Source organism: Mycteria americana, chromosome 7 (genome assembly GCF_035582795.1).
Source record: "Mycteria americana isolate JAX WOST 10 ecotype Jacksonville Zoo and Gardens chromosome 7, USCA_MyAme_1.0, whole genome shotgun sequence".
Classification (NCBI taxonomy): Eukaryota; Metazoa; Chordata; class Aves; order Ciconiiformes; family Ciconiidae; genus Mycteria; species Mycteria americana.
The window spans coordinates 58,136,811-58,150,385 of NC_134371.1; the positions used below are offsets into that span (position 1 = coordinate 58,136,811).

General features: G+C 62.3%; 2 protein-coding genes across 3 annotated transcripts in view; both read left to right on the forward strand.

The window, feature by feature from the left end:
* Positions 1 to 1,446: 1,446 nt before the first annotated feature.
* ARTN (artemin) lies at positions 1,447 to 3,285 on the forward strand. The gene is made up of 3 exons (XM_075509260.1): positions 1,447 to 1,674; positions 1,806 to 1,995; positions 2,365 to 3,285. Exons 1-3 carry the CDS (start codon positions 1,447 to 1,449, stop codon positions 2,799 to 2,801), a joined length of 855 nt encoding a protein of 284 aa, XP_075365375.1. The 3' UTR covers positions 2,802 to 3,285.
* Positions 3,286 to 3,950: 665 nt separating this feature from the next.
* The window catches only part of IPO13 (importin 13), a 32,963-nt gene continuing 23,338 nt past the window's right edge, over positions 3,951 to 13,575 (forward strand). Inside the window, exon 1 of one of the 2 annotated variants that reach the window (XM_075508614.1) lies at positions 3,951 to 4,303. In XM_075508614.1, coding sequence (XP_075364729.1) covers positions 4,235 to 4,303 — 69 coding nt within the window. In that variant the 5' untranslated portion in view covers positions 3,951 to 4,234. The remainder of the gene's footprint in view (positions 4,304 to 13,575) is intronic. The other variant, XM_075508615.1, reaches the window with a different exon arrangement.

Genomic DNA, 13,575 nt, shown 5'->3' on the forward strand with positions numbered 1-13,575 from the left:
GGGGCCGTGCTGCCGCCGGACGGGAGAAGCCTGAATTGCACCGGCTGCGCCGTCCTGTCCCGTCCCGTCCCGTCCCGTCCCGCCGGGATGCTGGGGCCGAGGGGCCGCGGCGGGGCGGCCGGCTGCGGGAGCGGGGACCGGGGGGGCCCGTCCTCTCCCAGCGGGGCGTGGGGACCCTCGCCTGGCCCCTCCAGGGGTGCCGGCCTGGGAAAACCATGACCTGGTGGCAGCGGCTGGCACGGGGCCACTGGCCGCCACGGGAGCGACGTGCTGCGTGGGCTGTGCTTGGCCAGGCTGCGGTGGCTGGCGGGGCCGGGGGGCCTGGTGCCAGCCCTTCCTGCACCGGGGACTCATCCTGCCCCGTGCACAGCCCCCGGAGGAGGCACATGGGCCTGGCATTGCCCACCACGGCCCTTTGTCATGGCGTTGCCATTGCAGGGTGACGTGAGATGCAGCAATCGGGACTTGGGGACCGTCCCCTGAGATGCTGGGGGAACTGATTTTATCTCCTTGTACCGGTGGTGCCCAGCTGTGTCCCTTCATTTTTTGGCCAGGAGTGCTCTCCTCAGCATGTCCCATCTCAGCTTTGCCATGGAAGCACCTGAGACATGCCGGGGCAAAGCCATGGAGGGGACAGGGGAAATCCCTGCTGCAGGATGCCACCGAGCTCCAAGGGGACAGTCCCATCCCAAGAGACAGGGGATGCAGCAGATGGGCCAAGGAGGTTTAAAGCCCCCTTGGGACCCACCTCTGGGGGATCCTGGCTTGGGACGCTGGGGCACAGGGGCCTCCCTGCACCCTGAGGGAGCTGGAGAAGGAGGTGCAACGTATGGCTGCAGACTGGGAGTTGCCCCTGCACCTCCCGGGGGACATTGCTCCCCTGAGACCATGGTTGCTGCTGCACTGGGACCATGCATGGTGGGGACCGAATTCCCCTGTGTGTGTCGGGGCAGCAGATGCTGGGCAGTGGTGTTGGGGTGAATGACTACAGCGAGCCCAGCATGGTGCCCCGCGCCCTGCCGTATCCCCACGGGACCTGCCTGCCCATCCTGCCCCTCGCAGCCCCACTTGCCTGGGCTGCTCTGGGGCTGCGTGTCCCAGCTTGGTGCAGGCAGCAGCTGGGGAGCCAGCGCGGGGCTGTGGGGTGGCTGCACCCGAGGACTCTACGCTAATGGATTTGGAGTTTCCAAGGTCAGGCTCCCACCATGAGCAAGAAAAACATTCCCAGGGAAGGGCCATGGGAAAGGCCCCCCCCCGCAACCCTCCCAGCCCCAGCTGCTGCCTCACGGCCCAGCCTGGCATCCCAGGCCGCTCGCACAAGGAGGCGGCTGCGTCCCCCTGAGGAGAGGTGCTGGGCGAAGGCTGGGCCGCCCCAGCTGCCAAATCTCCAGGAAGGGGTGTGCGTGAGGGTGCCTGGCTGTGTGGGGAGGGGACGGGAGGGCATGCATGGGGTGCAGGAGGGGTTGCGGGGTGCTGGGGGGCGAGGGAGGGGATGGCACGCTTGGCAGGGGCAGGGGAGAGGTGTGCCAGCTCCCAGCCAGCCAGCTCAATGTGCACCCTATGCCCTCTGCATGGGCACTGACCCCCACCTCTGCACTTGCAGCCAGCATGGAGCAGCGAGCGGGGCCACCAGAGCCGAGACCTGCAGGACCCACCACGCACCCACAGCCCAAGGTGAGCCCAGGCCTGGCTGGCTGCAATGGCCAGGACCACACGTCCCGTCCCCATCCCCAGCTCATGGAGCCTCATCCCTGGTGTGGGGACCCTGGCCGGGGCTCACCCCACTCTACTGTGCTTTGTTGCAGGAGGGGATGCTGTGGGGGCTCCTTGCCATCCTCTCGCTGCTGGCTGGGCTGGCCGCGGGCACCCTGCGAACGCCACACTGCAATGAGACGCTGGACACGGCCCCCACGCTGCGGGGCATGGCCACCGCCAGCCCGGCTGTGGAGGACAGCGTGGAGGTACCGCTTGCCACTGCCTGGAGCCAGCTGTACGGTGCGTGTTGGGGCAGGACCCCCAGCCTGGGCACGGTAGTCCTGAGCGTGGGGCGTGGGCAGGTTGGGAGCCGCTGCAGGGAGCCCCAGCCCGTGTGGGGCTGCCTCTGCACATCGGGGCTGGGCAGGAGGGGCTGAACGCGTGGGGCCCCATGCTTCATACTGGGGATGGTGGCAGAGCCCCGGGGATGAGAAGATGCTTGGCTGGGCATCCACCCACCCCACCACTCTGCGGGCACCCGGCCAGTACCGTGGCAGGTGGTCAGGAGGAGTCTGCAGGTCATGGCGCAGTACAGGCAGGCTCGGCGGGCCCCAGGAGGGCGGCGGGTGTGGGATGGGGGTCTGACAGTGCCGTCCCCTCCACATGCAGGGGGCAACGCAACGACGGGTGGCCCGGGCACTGTGGAGCTGGTGGAGGACCTGCTGCTGCGTGCTGAGCGCTCACCGCCGGGCGCCAGCAAAGCCAAGAAGGGGGCGCGGAAACCTTCGCGGGGGGCCCGTGGGCGCAACTGCCACATCCGCAACCTGATGGTGAAGGTGCGTGACCTGGGCCTGGGCTTCAACTCAGACGAGATCGTGCTCTTCAAGTACTGCAGTGGGTCCTGCCACCGGGCACGCAGCAACTATGACCTGACACTGGGCAGCCTGCTGCGGCAGCAGCTCATCGCCCCAGGGCCGCAGGAGCGGGTCCTCAGCCACCCCTGCTGCCGGCCCACCCGCTACGAGGCTGTCTCCTTCATGGATGTGCAGAACACATGGCAGACGGTGGAGAAGCTCTCGGCAGCCGAGTGCAGCTGCATCGGCTGAGGAGGGGGCTGCCGGCTCGGCCCCGGCTCGACACATGCCGGCAGACCCCAGCTTGTGATGCACAGCAGCGCCGATGCTCGGAGGAAGGGTCTGGCGGAGGCAGGTGCCCCTGGTTTATGTGGCCATGAGGGACCAAGGCGAGATGGAGCCACGACGGGGGGTGGGTGGCCGAGCCCCCTCCCACTCAGTGCCAAGCAGCTGGTGCCACCGGCTACGTGGGGTCCTGCCAGAGTGCACCCCGGCTCAGCCCTGGGAGAGGAGCTGGAGGGGGCAGGGAGCATCCCCACTGCTCGAAGAGGTCTGCCAGCCTGGTGCCCACCAGCAGCGCTCAGCTCGCCTGCACCCTGCCTGGACTGGTGCTCCCGCACCCCTGCTTTAGGGGAGCTGGGGCCAAGCGTTGCCCGAGCTTCAGAGAGGGACAGAAGGGGGGCAAAACCTCCCTGTCCCCTCGGGCACCCCGGGGCTGGCGGTGGCTGGAGCAGCCCTGCAGGGAGGGGACGTCCCTGTGGACAGGGGTGCAGCAGGGCCAAACCGTGCCAGCGTGGGGTGGGGGACCCGCACTTGGGCTGGCAGCAGCCCCCGGTGCTCCGCAGAGCGGCAGGGCACGGGCAGCTGCCGGGACCCTTGCCTGGCTCCCAGGGGGGGGTGGCAGGGTCCCCCCGCTGTCCCCGCGGTGCTGCGGCACTAAACTATTTATTACTCTAAATTATTTATTTATTGTTCTCGAGCGGCAGCTCCTATTTATGACTTTGGGCCCCCGGGGGCCGCGTGTAATTTAACCCCAGCGCTGCTGTGAAGCCCTGGGCAGCGCCCCGGCCCCGGCCCCCGGTGCCCCGTGCCCCCAGCCCCCTTTTTCTATTATTTGTAAAATCCGAGGGATAAACTCTATTTTTGTACAGTTGCCTTTTCCTGTAGCAATAAAGCGATGGGCTGCGAGTCCAACCCCTGCGTGCGCCCGTGATGGGGGGGACGGGGGTGCCCGGCGTGTTTGACACCCGTGGGCTGGCAGCGGGAGGGTGGGAGGCGGTGCTGAGCGGGGCTCCTGCCCGCACCACGCGTGGGGAGCAGGGGCGGCGCTCGCTGCCGGTGCCCGGCAGGGGACGCGCGTGGGCCGGGACTACGGCTCCCGGCGTGCGGCGCGGCGCTGCGGCAGGTCCCGGGCTGCCCGGCCGCGCCTGCGGGGCAGCGGGGCGAGACGGTGCCGGAGCGGAGCGGAGCGGAGCGGGGCGGCGGAGCCGCTCGGGGCGACCCTCGGGCGCCTCCCGGCCGGCCCGACCGCCGCTGCGCGCCGTGCCGTGCCGAGCCGAGCCGCCCCGGTGCCGCCGCCCTCGTCGGGGCGGGGAGGCGGGTCCCGCCGCGATGCGGCTGCCCGTGCGCCGCCGCTGTCGCCCGCCCGCCGCCACTGCCGCCGCCTCCTGAGCGCCGCCGCAGCCATGGAGCGGAGGGCGGAGGCGCCGCCGCCGCCGCAGGGCCTCGACTTCACCGTGGAGAACGTGGAGAAGGTGAGCGAGCCGCCCCGAGCCCACCCAGCCCACCCGCGGCGCTGGCGGGGCGGGGGGACGCGGCTGCGGGATGCTGATGCTGCCGCGGGGCTGCGGGGGCTGCGGCCCGGGGGGCACCTGCTCGGCGGCGCCGGGCCCGGGCGGGGCGGCGGGGCGGCATCCCCGCTGCCCTGCCCGCCCTGCCCGCCGCGGGGGCGGCGGGGACCCGCCTGCGCGCCCGGGGGTCCGGTGCGCGGCGCGGGGGGTGGAGCCGCCGGCTCCTGTGCGCCGGGGCAGCCCGGGGAGGGAAAATGATGTGGCAGAAATGGGAGCAGAAGGGAGGAGTTGTGTCTCCGACGGGCGTCCTCTGGGTCGCCGAGCTGCAGCACCGGGCAGGGGGAGCCTACGGGTCTAGTCCCGGCTGCCCCCGACCTCAGGCAGGGAAGGGAGGGCACCCGGGCTCTCGCCAGGTGCTGGGAATTGTGGGGAAGTACGGCTGGGAAAAGCCTTTGGGGGGCGGATGGCCCGGTGATGCCTTTCTAAACCTGGACTGAGCCAGCCCCCGTGCTCCTGCTGGTGCTCGAGGTGCTCCCAAGCAGCTGCAGGGCAAGAGAAGCGAGGTCGTGATTGCCGAAAGCTGGGACGCGAGGAACGGCCGTGGCAAACGGAGGCCTGCCAGCATCACGCTGCTGCTGGGAAGGGCCCCCAGCAGCCTCCGCATGGCCTGGGGTTCATCATGGGGACCGAGCAGGGCACCCCAGCCAGTGCGGGGGGAGGCAGCCGAGCAAAACCCTTCCCTTGGGCCATCTTGGAGGTGATGGGGGCAGGGCAGCGGAGGATGCATCCCTGAAGGGCAAACAGCAAGAAAGCGCTTCTCCCTTCCGCTCACCCTGTAGCCAGACATCTGCTCGGAGACTGACAGCCTGTCAATCCATAGCTCTGTCCCCAGACAGCTAGTGGGAATCCCAGTGTCCTCATTTTTCCTTGATAAGAATAGACCGAGTTCCTTGCCAAAGTGATGCCCACGGGCGTGCTGGTGGGCACATGGCTTGTGTTTCGCACCCGTCCCTACCCGGCAGCTTGCCTGGCCTCGCGGGAGGTGTCGGGTCAGGGATGTCAGGTTTGTAAGTGGGTGCCGGTTGCCTTTGTGGCTGCAGGTGAGACAGCCCACCTCTGCCAGGGAGACAGAGACAGAGCACGGCCGGGGGGATTAACTGATGTCTGGAAAATGCTACATTAATACAACCTTCTGCAGCTTAATCTGCATATATCCAGGGCTGCTGGATGATTTTGCCTTCAACTTCCTTTCTCTTCGGCAGACACAAACCGCTCCTTTGTTTGCACCAACAATGAAGCGCACACTTGCCCAGGAAGGGTGGGCAGTGCCAGGGCGGGGGGTGCCCGGCTCTGGCTGGGCGAGGTGGGGCTGTGGCGGCTCGCCCTTGCCGCGCTGCTCTGGATTTAGTCTCCTGCCGCCTGGGAGGAGGCAAAGATGCCCTCTAGGATGCTTTGGCTCCCCTCCCCCAGCCTGCCCGGCTTCTCCCGGGTCTCCGCAGGCTTTGCCATCTCGGTGGTGTCCTCTGAAGATGAGGCTGTGGAGCGTGGTGAAGCTCTGAGCTGCTGGCTGGGGGCAGTAGCATGGTCCCTGCCCAGAGGAAGAAATGTGGGTTGGGATCAGAAAAAACTCAGAGTTTCAGCAGCTCGGAGCCCTCCTGTGTCTGTCTTTTCAAGGGAGGGCTGTGGGGTGTTTCTGGTACAAAGCAAAAGAAAGGTGGGCTTTGCTGGGGGCTGGGCTGGTGGGAGGCAGGTGGGTAGAGCCGCTTTGTCAGAGGTGATGCTGGCAGATAAATGATGCTTCTGCTGGCCTGGGCTCTTCTGCCTGCCAGGTTTTGTGCATGGCTCTATTAATAACCTTGAATACTGATTAAAGTTGGGGTTTGACTCCCATCTGAGTCAGTTAGTGATGACTGCTGGGGTTAGGAACAGCATAAGGAGCTGGTTATCTCTTAAGTCAGAGGGTCGAAGCCTCTCCAGGTCACCCACAGTGGAAGTCATCACGTGTGGCAGTTGTAGCCAGGGAAGTCTCTGGTCAGACCGTTCCCGTCACGCTCTTCTGATGGTTTTCATGGGGAGGATTTGCATCCCTGGAAGATTCTTCTGTACCCCCGCTGTTGTTTATTATGCAGTGGGCTGGGCAAATGCCCTCGCAGTTTTGCAGGGCTCTGGGTGCCCGTGTAGCTGAAGAGGATAATTGCTGTGTTTATCCAGCGTGATGTGTGCCAGAGAGAGCCGGTTAGATCCCTCCAGCTGTGACCAGCGGTTGCAGGGAGGCGGGAGGCTACAGATGCTGTAGGCTGGGCCCACGCTGCCCTTTGCCAGCCGGCAGGTCTGAAAGCCTGCGGGCAGCAGGCAGGCAGCTGCCTCCCTTCCTAAGGAGGTGTCAGGTTCAGGTGCTGCGCCTCAGGAGTCATCTGAAAGTTGCTCCCTGCGTTTTTTTTTTCTCCATTTTTCCATACAGAGCTCTGCCATGACACAGGGAAGGAGCGGGGCTGTGCTGGGGTTGAGCCGTTGTGGTACGGCTACTGTATCAGCATCCCCCAGTCCCAGCTGAGGACTGCTCGGCTGCTTTTTGTTGTCTTCCGAGCCTGACCTAGATGCTGCTCTGGCTTCGGCACAGCTAGAGCAGGCTGGTGTGGCCATGCTGCGTGGACCTGCTGGGCGGCCGGCCGGCAGCTCTGGGCTGGCTCTGCTTCCCCTGCACTTGCTGCTGAGCAGGGCTCTGCTGCTGCGGCTGGAGGGGTTGGCGGGAAGGGAAGGCTGGGTGAGCAGAGGGCTTCAGGCTGTGAGGATGCCTAAACGGTGCAGTCGGTTTGTGACCTGCATGCTTTTTTGCGTACCCAGGGGCTGTCCCCGGTGTGACTGACAGCCAGGAGACGGGGTGACGCTGCCCTGGGGAGGTGACGCTCCTGGTGCAGTGTGAACCCTGCTCCGGTGAAGATGGATTGCAGACGTTCGGTGCCTGCTGGCTGTGTCCGTCTCGGAGGAGCAGTGCACAAGCAGGACTTGTGCCTTGCATTTTGGTCCCCCCCGGGTCAGGGGTGGCAGCACCTAACCCTGCAGGGCTGGACAGGAGGAGAGACCCTCTTTACCTGCTTTCAGTGCAGTTGAATCTGCCCCAGCAGTATCCCCCTTTTTGAAATAAGAAAGAAGGCAGTGCCATTCCTCTGTGAATTTCCCAAGTGCCTTTTCTCGCCCTCTTTTTTTGTCTTGATTCCTTCCAGGTCTTTCCTCCCTTGGCCTGCCTCTCATCCTCTGGGGTGTTTATAATATTCACTGACGTCTTTTCCCTAGCACATTAGCGGTCTGGCATCTCTGGGCCTTCCAGATTGCCGTGTGCCTCTCTGGAGATGCCTGATGAATGCACAGAGTCTCTCCGGCAGGATGGGTAGGCGGGGTGTCATGGAGCTGACATCCGGAGCCTACCGTGATGGGAGAGGGGTGGCTTTGATCACCACTCCTCAGAGATGCTGAGCCTCGGGGATGTGGCAGCTGCCGGGGCTGCCTTCCACCTGGGAGGATGGGGAGGAGAAACCCAAGTGCATCTGCTTTCTTCAGAAAAAGGTTATTGCCTGTCTTCAGAAACCTGATCAAGAGAATTATGGATGTGTCAGGATGGGGGAATGGCATCCCCTGTCTGGTGCACTGCTGGCAGTGGCTTGGCCACTTCGTCCTTAGAGGCTCACGTACGTGAGATGTGGCAACCATGCCAGGGATGGTAAGTTAGGGGCCTCGGGAGGGGAGATTCTTGCAAAATTGAGGGAAGTGAGGAGTCACCTTGTTTAGCATTTAAGTAGATCTTCACTGCAAAAGCAGATTCCATGCAGAGCCAACCTTGGCTGAACACCTTGTTCCTTCCTGTGGTGTGATGGTGATGGGATGAGAGGGCAACACCTTGTGTTTGCCAGGACTTGGCTTTGTCCTACAAGGGCCATCACTGGAGCCTCATCTCAGCTCCGTCGTCTTACAGAGCAGGAATGGGTGGGGTCGGCACCTGGGTGCCAGCGGGGATTCCTCTCAAAACGCTTGCAGACTTGTTCACCAAAGTGATGGGGAGAAACACGAGATGGTGGGCAGAGGTGTTCAGGTCACCCTTGCAGCTCCTCCTGGGCTCTGTGCTCCCAGGGTTCCTCCCTGGTCCTGCTCACCTTTTGCTTGTGCAGGCCCCCCGCCACCACCGCGGAGAGCACACGTCTCCTACAGCCCCGGTCCCTGCTGGGGACCACACCGTTCTCTGCAAAGGGCTGCTGGCAGCGAAGCAGCAGGAGGGATGCTGAGGCTGCCCAGCCATGTCTGGACTGCAGCCCCTTCCGGACAGCCGAGGACTTGGTGTGGGCAAGCTGGACTCAAAGAGGGGTGTAAAGCGGCAGCACCTCTTATTAGGAGTGGGAAGAAAAAATCATTCTTTGGGACTGCTGGCAAAGTGTGGGTGCCTTGAGCAGGAGCAGCACGCCTGGCAGCACACGCATGGTTTTATTTTGCATCCATTTGCTATCCTCGGTGCTTCGGCAGGCTGCCGCCGCCTTCCCGGGGCTGCCGACTGCTCAGCCTGCCCCGCCGTGGCAGGGGGAGGGCAGGGGGAGGATGGCTGCTGCGCGGGGAGGCAGGGATGACGTTCCCTTCGCTTGGCAGAGCTGTGGTGATGGCTGTGCTGTCGCAGGCCTGGAGCGCTGGCGGCGCGAGCGCGTTCAGCTAGAAAGGACAGCGAGAGACTGCAGCAGCAGACATCCCCGGGGGTCCTGCTGGAAGAAGGCTGGTGGCTGCCGAGGGGCCACGGCCACCGTGGCCCCTGGCATGCCACAGCTGTGGCCATGGGGCAAGGAGCAGAACAGGAATATGTTTTGCAGCTTGCTGTTTTCCCTGCCGGGTTGCAGACCTCAGAGCTGTACCCGCTGTTACCTCTATTAGCTCAAGCAGATTGGCCCCTGGAGAGGACCCGTCTCCCCGTGGAGCCCCCCAGGAATGGCAGGCAGCACGCTCCTGCTCTGTGGGGCCGGAGCCGCACGTCTGGGGCTCCTCTTGTCACCCCACAAATGGCACAGACACAACACCTCTCTGCTGGGGACCCTGTGTTAATGGATTTATGCAGTGCAGCCAGGGAGACAGCCTGCTGCCTCTGGGCTCCCTCCAGAAGCTCCGAGGGGTGAGGGCTGGGAGATGCTGGGCTCATAGCAGCTCCTTTTGCCTCGTGATACCAGACTGCGAGCTAAGATCAGGTGCCTTTGCTTGGCAATAACTCTCCCTGGACTGGTCCCCCTCCCACTGTCCAAAGTGACCAGCGTGGGACCTCTGACCCATGCCTTTTGGGCAAGCTCCCCTGCCCCAAGGCAGCTTACTTCTGGCTCTCTTGAGCAACCGATACCACTCCAGTATCTAGACCCTAACTGAGACTTTGGCTGCAGCTTTTTAGGGCAAGGAAGACCCATCATAACAAGCTTGAATTATTTTCAGCCAACCAGAGCCGATGTTGGAGAAAGCTCCTTCCCTGGCCAAAGGGCATAGCTGACAGCCGGGCTGTTTACCAGCTCTCACGTTACAGGTCTAATTGCAGAGGAGGCAGGTCTGGTGGCAGCCACCCGTTCAAATCAGAATGGACAAAGCCTCCCTGTTAGATGTCACTGCCCGATTTCATGCCTTCTGCTTCTCCCTCCTGGCACTAATGAGTTCCCCTCGTCATCTCCAGTGCTTCCTGATGGGCCTGAGCGTGCTGGCCGGCATGGTGTTGTCAAAGTCCAAGAGCAGCCAGTGCCGGTGCCTGCCTCTGGGATGAGGACGGTGCCTTTCCTTGCTGGGGAGGAGTGCGCTGGGTGTTCGGGTACCCTTCTGCAGGGCACGGTGCTATGCAGCCTCCTCTCCCACGCTCTCAGCAGAGGGTGGTACTCAGCCAATGTGTGTGGTAGGCGAGGGGAAGAGCCTAGTCTTCTCCCAGGGGTTTCATCTGCTGCTTTGAGCTGGGCTAGGATGGTTCCAGTATTGATGCCCATCCTTGGAGGTCCTCTGGAAAGCTCTCCCGTGTCGTGTGGAGCACCAGATGGGGTGCACTGTCGGCAGCCCCGGGGCACGTGCTGCCTTGCCTCTCTACCTGGCATCCAGCAAGCAGGCAGGAACAGCCGTGCTCCAGCCAGGAGCGGCCACGGCCAGTCCCCTCCCAGGCAGGGTGCTTGGGGAAGGGGCGTGAGAAAGCCAGCAGCTGCGTTTTTCCAGAATATTCTTCTGACTTCCAACAGCTTGCAGCGTGACTCTTCAGCATCAGCTTTGTTTCCATCCTCTGAATAACTTAGCGTAGTTGGTAGACTTTGTCCTCTTGCCGCTCACCCTCTCTCCCCGAGGTGCTGAGCAGCGGAGGCTCCAGCCGGCGTCCCCCGGGGGCCTCTGCTGGAAACCTCCCCGGAGGATAGCGGGAGGAGCAGGGCTCTGGGGTGGTGTTGCTGGGCAATGGATGCCTCTCCGGAGAGCTAACTGGTGACAGTGGGCACCACTGCAGGGCAGACAGAGCATGAGGGGTGCAGGTGAGGTGCTGGGGGGGTGGTGGTGGGAAAGCCATCTGCATCGCTGGAAAGCTGACCCTGCCTGGGGAGAGGTCTCGTGACCTCATTGCTCACCGTTCCTCTAACGCAGCGCTAGTGACATCTCCCCAGCATGAGCGTCGAGGGAAGCATCTACGATAATGCTCCCTCTTTGCCATCGTTACGATGCAGCAGCCGTTTTTTTGGCTTAGACAGCGCCAGAGTCTCTGCTGCCGGGGCTGCACGCAGGATGCTCGCACGGGGGATGTGTGCAGGATGCTCACGCCTGAGCCTCACGCTGGGCTCTGCCTGGTCGCTCGCTCCTCTCCCTTCAGTCGGGTGATCCCGTGAAAGCACCGGGGTCCGCTTGCTTGGAGGCGGTGGCAGAATGAAGCCTTAGCCAGCAGCGCCGGCGGCCTCAGCCAGGCGGGAGGATGAGCCTGCAGCTGCTTCCCAGTGGGCAGGCTGTGTACGCCAGTCCCCACTCCGCTGCCCTGCAACGTTCCCCATCACCCACGGTGCTGTGTAAGGCTCACCCCGTGCGCACATCGCGCCGGGGGCTCGCTTTGGTGTGCCCGGAGCGTGCGCAGTGCCACGCTTTCCCTGCGCAGCTCCCCACCGTGAGAGCATGAAGCAGCAGCCCTGAAGCCAGCAGAGGTGATCGGCTGGGGAGCTTGTGGGTTGGAAACCCAGCGCTGGAGGCCAGGTCTGTCCTCCACACGTGGTGTGGTCCGTGCTTTACAAACCTCATACTGGATTAGAGGTTAGGGCTCCTGGGGTATGTATACAGCTTGTGCCTTGTAATATATGATGCGATGCACAGGGATCTTTTTTTCCCCCCACAATTTTCTAAGTGTTAACAGGAAGACTATTCAAAATAGAAGAAATCAATTAATTAGGGAATGTGTGGGAGTATAAATGGAGAGGCTGGGAGGAGGTGGGGAGGGGTCCCAGGCTAGGGAGCAGGCGGAGGGGACTGCTGCCAGCCTTTGCACCTTGTCGGGGTGTCCAGCGAGTGGGGAAGGAGAAGAGTGGGCTGTCGCTGACTCTGGGAATCTCAAGTGAGAATTCTTTTGGAAAGAAAACAAGCATCAAGCTCTGATGAGAGCAAATAAGAGACTGAGCTGGTAATGGAGGAGATAGTTGGGAGCTCCAGCTCCAGCCCTGCTGCAGGATGACTCAGTCTTCAGCGAAAGAGCAGGGGTAGGAGCCAGGTTCCTACCCCCAGGAGTGGTTCAGCTTTTAGCACATCTGCAGCTACTGCTCAATAGTGAAGTAAATGGTTGCTTTGGTGGGAGGGGATGGCAGTGCTTACCTCTGCCCCAGCAGCTGAGCGATGCTTCAGGCAAGAGTCCGAGATAACCGAGAACAGAGCAAGGTTTCAGGTAGCTGCTGCTAACTGAGGGCTCCCCTTGGCCGCTCTGTAGGGACAGATTTCTCTCTCCCCATGTCCTGCTTATCTAGGGTTAACCTTTTCTGTGTCAGGAGAAGTCTTTTAGTGGGACAGACGCCTGTCCCTCTGCAGCCCACGTCGGCTGGCTGTCTCCTACGACATACTTCATAACCTCTTTCTTTCTCACAAAGAGGTTATCCTCGTTTCCCCCCGCCACAAAGTCTTGAACAGAGGCGTTTCAAATGATGGCCCGGGCAATGCCATCTCTGTAAGGTTCCTGCCATTTTGTCCTGCTCTTTGGTCTTGTGCTGGGAAGCAGCGGGAGGCACAAGCGCTTGCTTGGGAAGCTTGTTCCTGTGCCCCAGGCTGCCAGCTCTGCATGCTTAAAAATAGGGTTTAAATCCTCTCCTGGGTACAAGAGCCACACATGAATTTCATAGAGCTTTTTAGGGGGGAGGAGGAGGATATTTGAGACCTGGAGCCAGGATGGGGACCCAAAAAATCCTCTGCACCTGCTGGAATCATCCTCTGATTTGATGCTGGGATGCGATGGGTACCTGATAGCCTGGCAAATGCCATTGCTTTTCCTTGCTCCTGGTGTATGCAGTCAGTGATTCGAAATGAAACGCACTGTGCCAGGCAGAAAACCTCGCTGCTGGAAGATGGAGTTCAGGCAAAGGGTAGTTCTGTCCCCCTCCATGTGTGTGGACATCGCTGGTTACCAGTTGCACCCGCTCAGGATAAGTAACTAATTAATGTTGCCCTTAAAATCTATATAATATTCCTCTGCAAATAAAGCCTTGCAGCTGCGTGAGGCTGTCCACATGGATATGAGCTCTGCAAAGCAGTAACTAGACTCAAAGCTGTCGGAGCAGGTAAGTGGTGCTCTCCTTCCCGCACGGGGAGACGGAGCGAGCAGCCCTGGGCTGTCCCGGCAGGTGGTGGCAGAGGCAGGGTGAGATGCCAGCGCTCCTGGCCCAGCTGTAACTGGGCGGGTTTGGGAATACTTCAGAGGGACTCTGTGGAGGGATTAATCCCTGAGCTTAGTGACTGTGGGTTTCCAGGGCTTTATACAACCTGACAGACGGAGATATCTGCAGTGGCTCTTGTGTTCCTTGGGCTCCCAGACGCAAGCTTTGGGCCACACATGCTTTCTGAGACCCGGTGCATCCACAGCACGTTTCTGAGAGCGGGTGCAGGTGGAAGGCAGGGGTGCCGGTGTGCCGTGTCCCTTACAGCCCCCTCATGCTGCAGAGGGGTCCTGCGCCCACCCCAGTGACAGTGCATCAGCAGGAAAGCAGGCCGGTTTGGCGTGAGTGAAAGCAAGGATGAGAGAT

What these genes read in the sequence shown, in the direction of transcription:
- ARTN (XM_075509260.1), top strand. Translation starts at nt 1,447, where the DNA reads ATGGGGTGCAGGAGGGGTTGCGGGGTGCTGGGGGGCGAGGGAGGGGAT. An exon ending in CCACGCACCCACAGCCCAAG is followed by an intron (nt 1,675 to 1,805) that starts GTGAGCCCAGGC and finishes GCTTTGTTGCAG; the next exon opens with GAGGGGATGCTGTGGGGGCT. An exon ending in TGCCTGGAGCCAGCTGTACG is followed by an intron (nt 1,996 to 2,364) that starts GTGCGTGTTGGG and finishes CTCCACATGCAG; the next exon opens with GGGGCAACGCAACGACGGGT.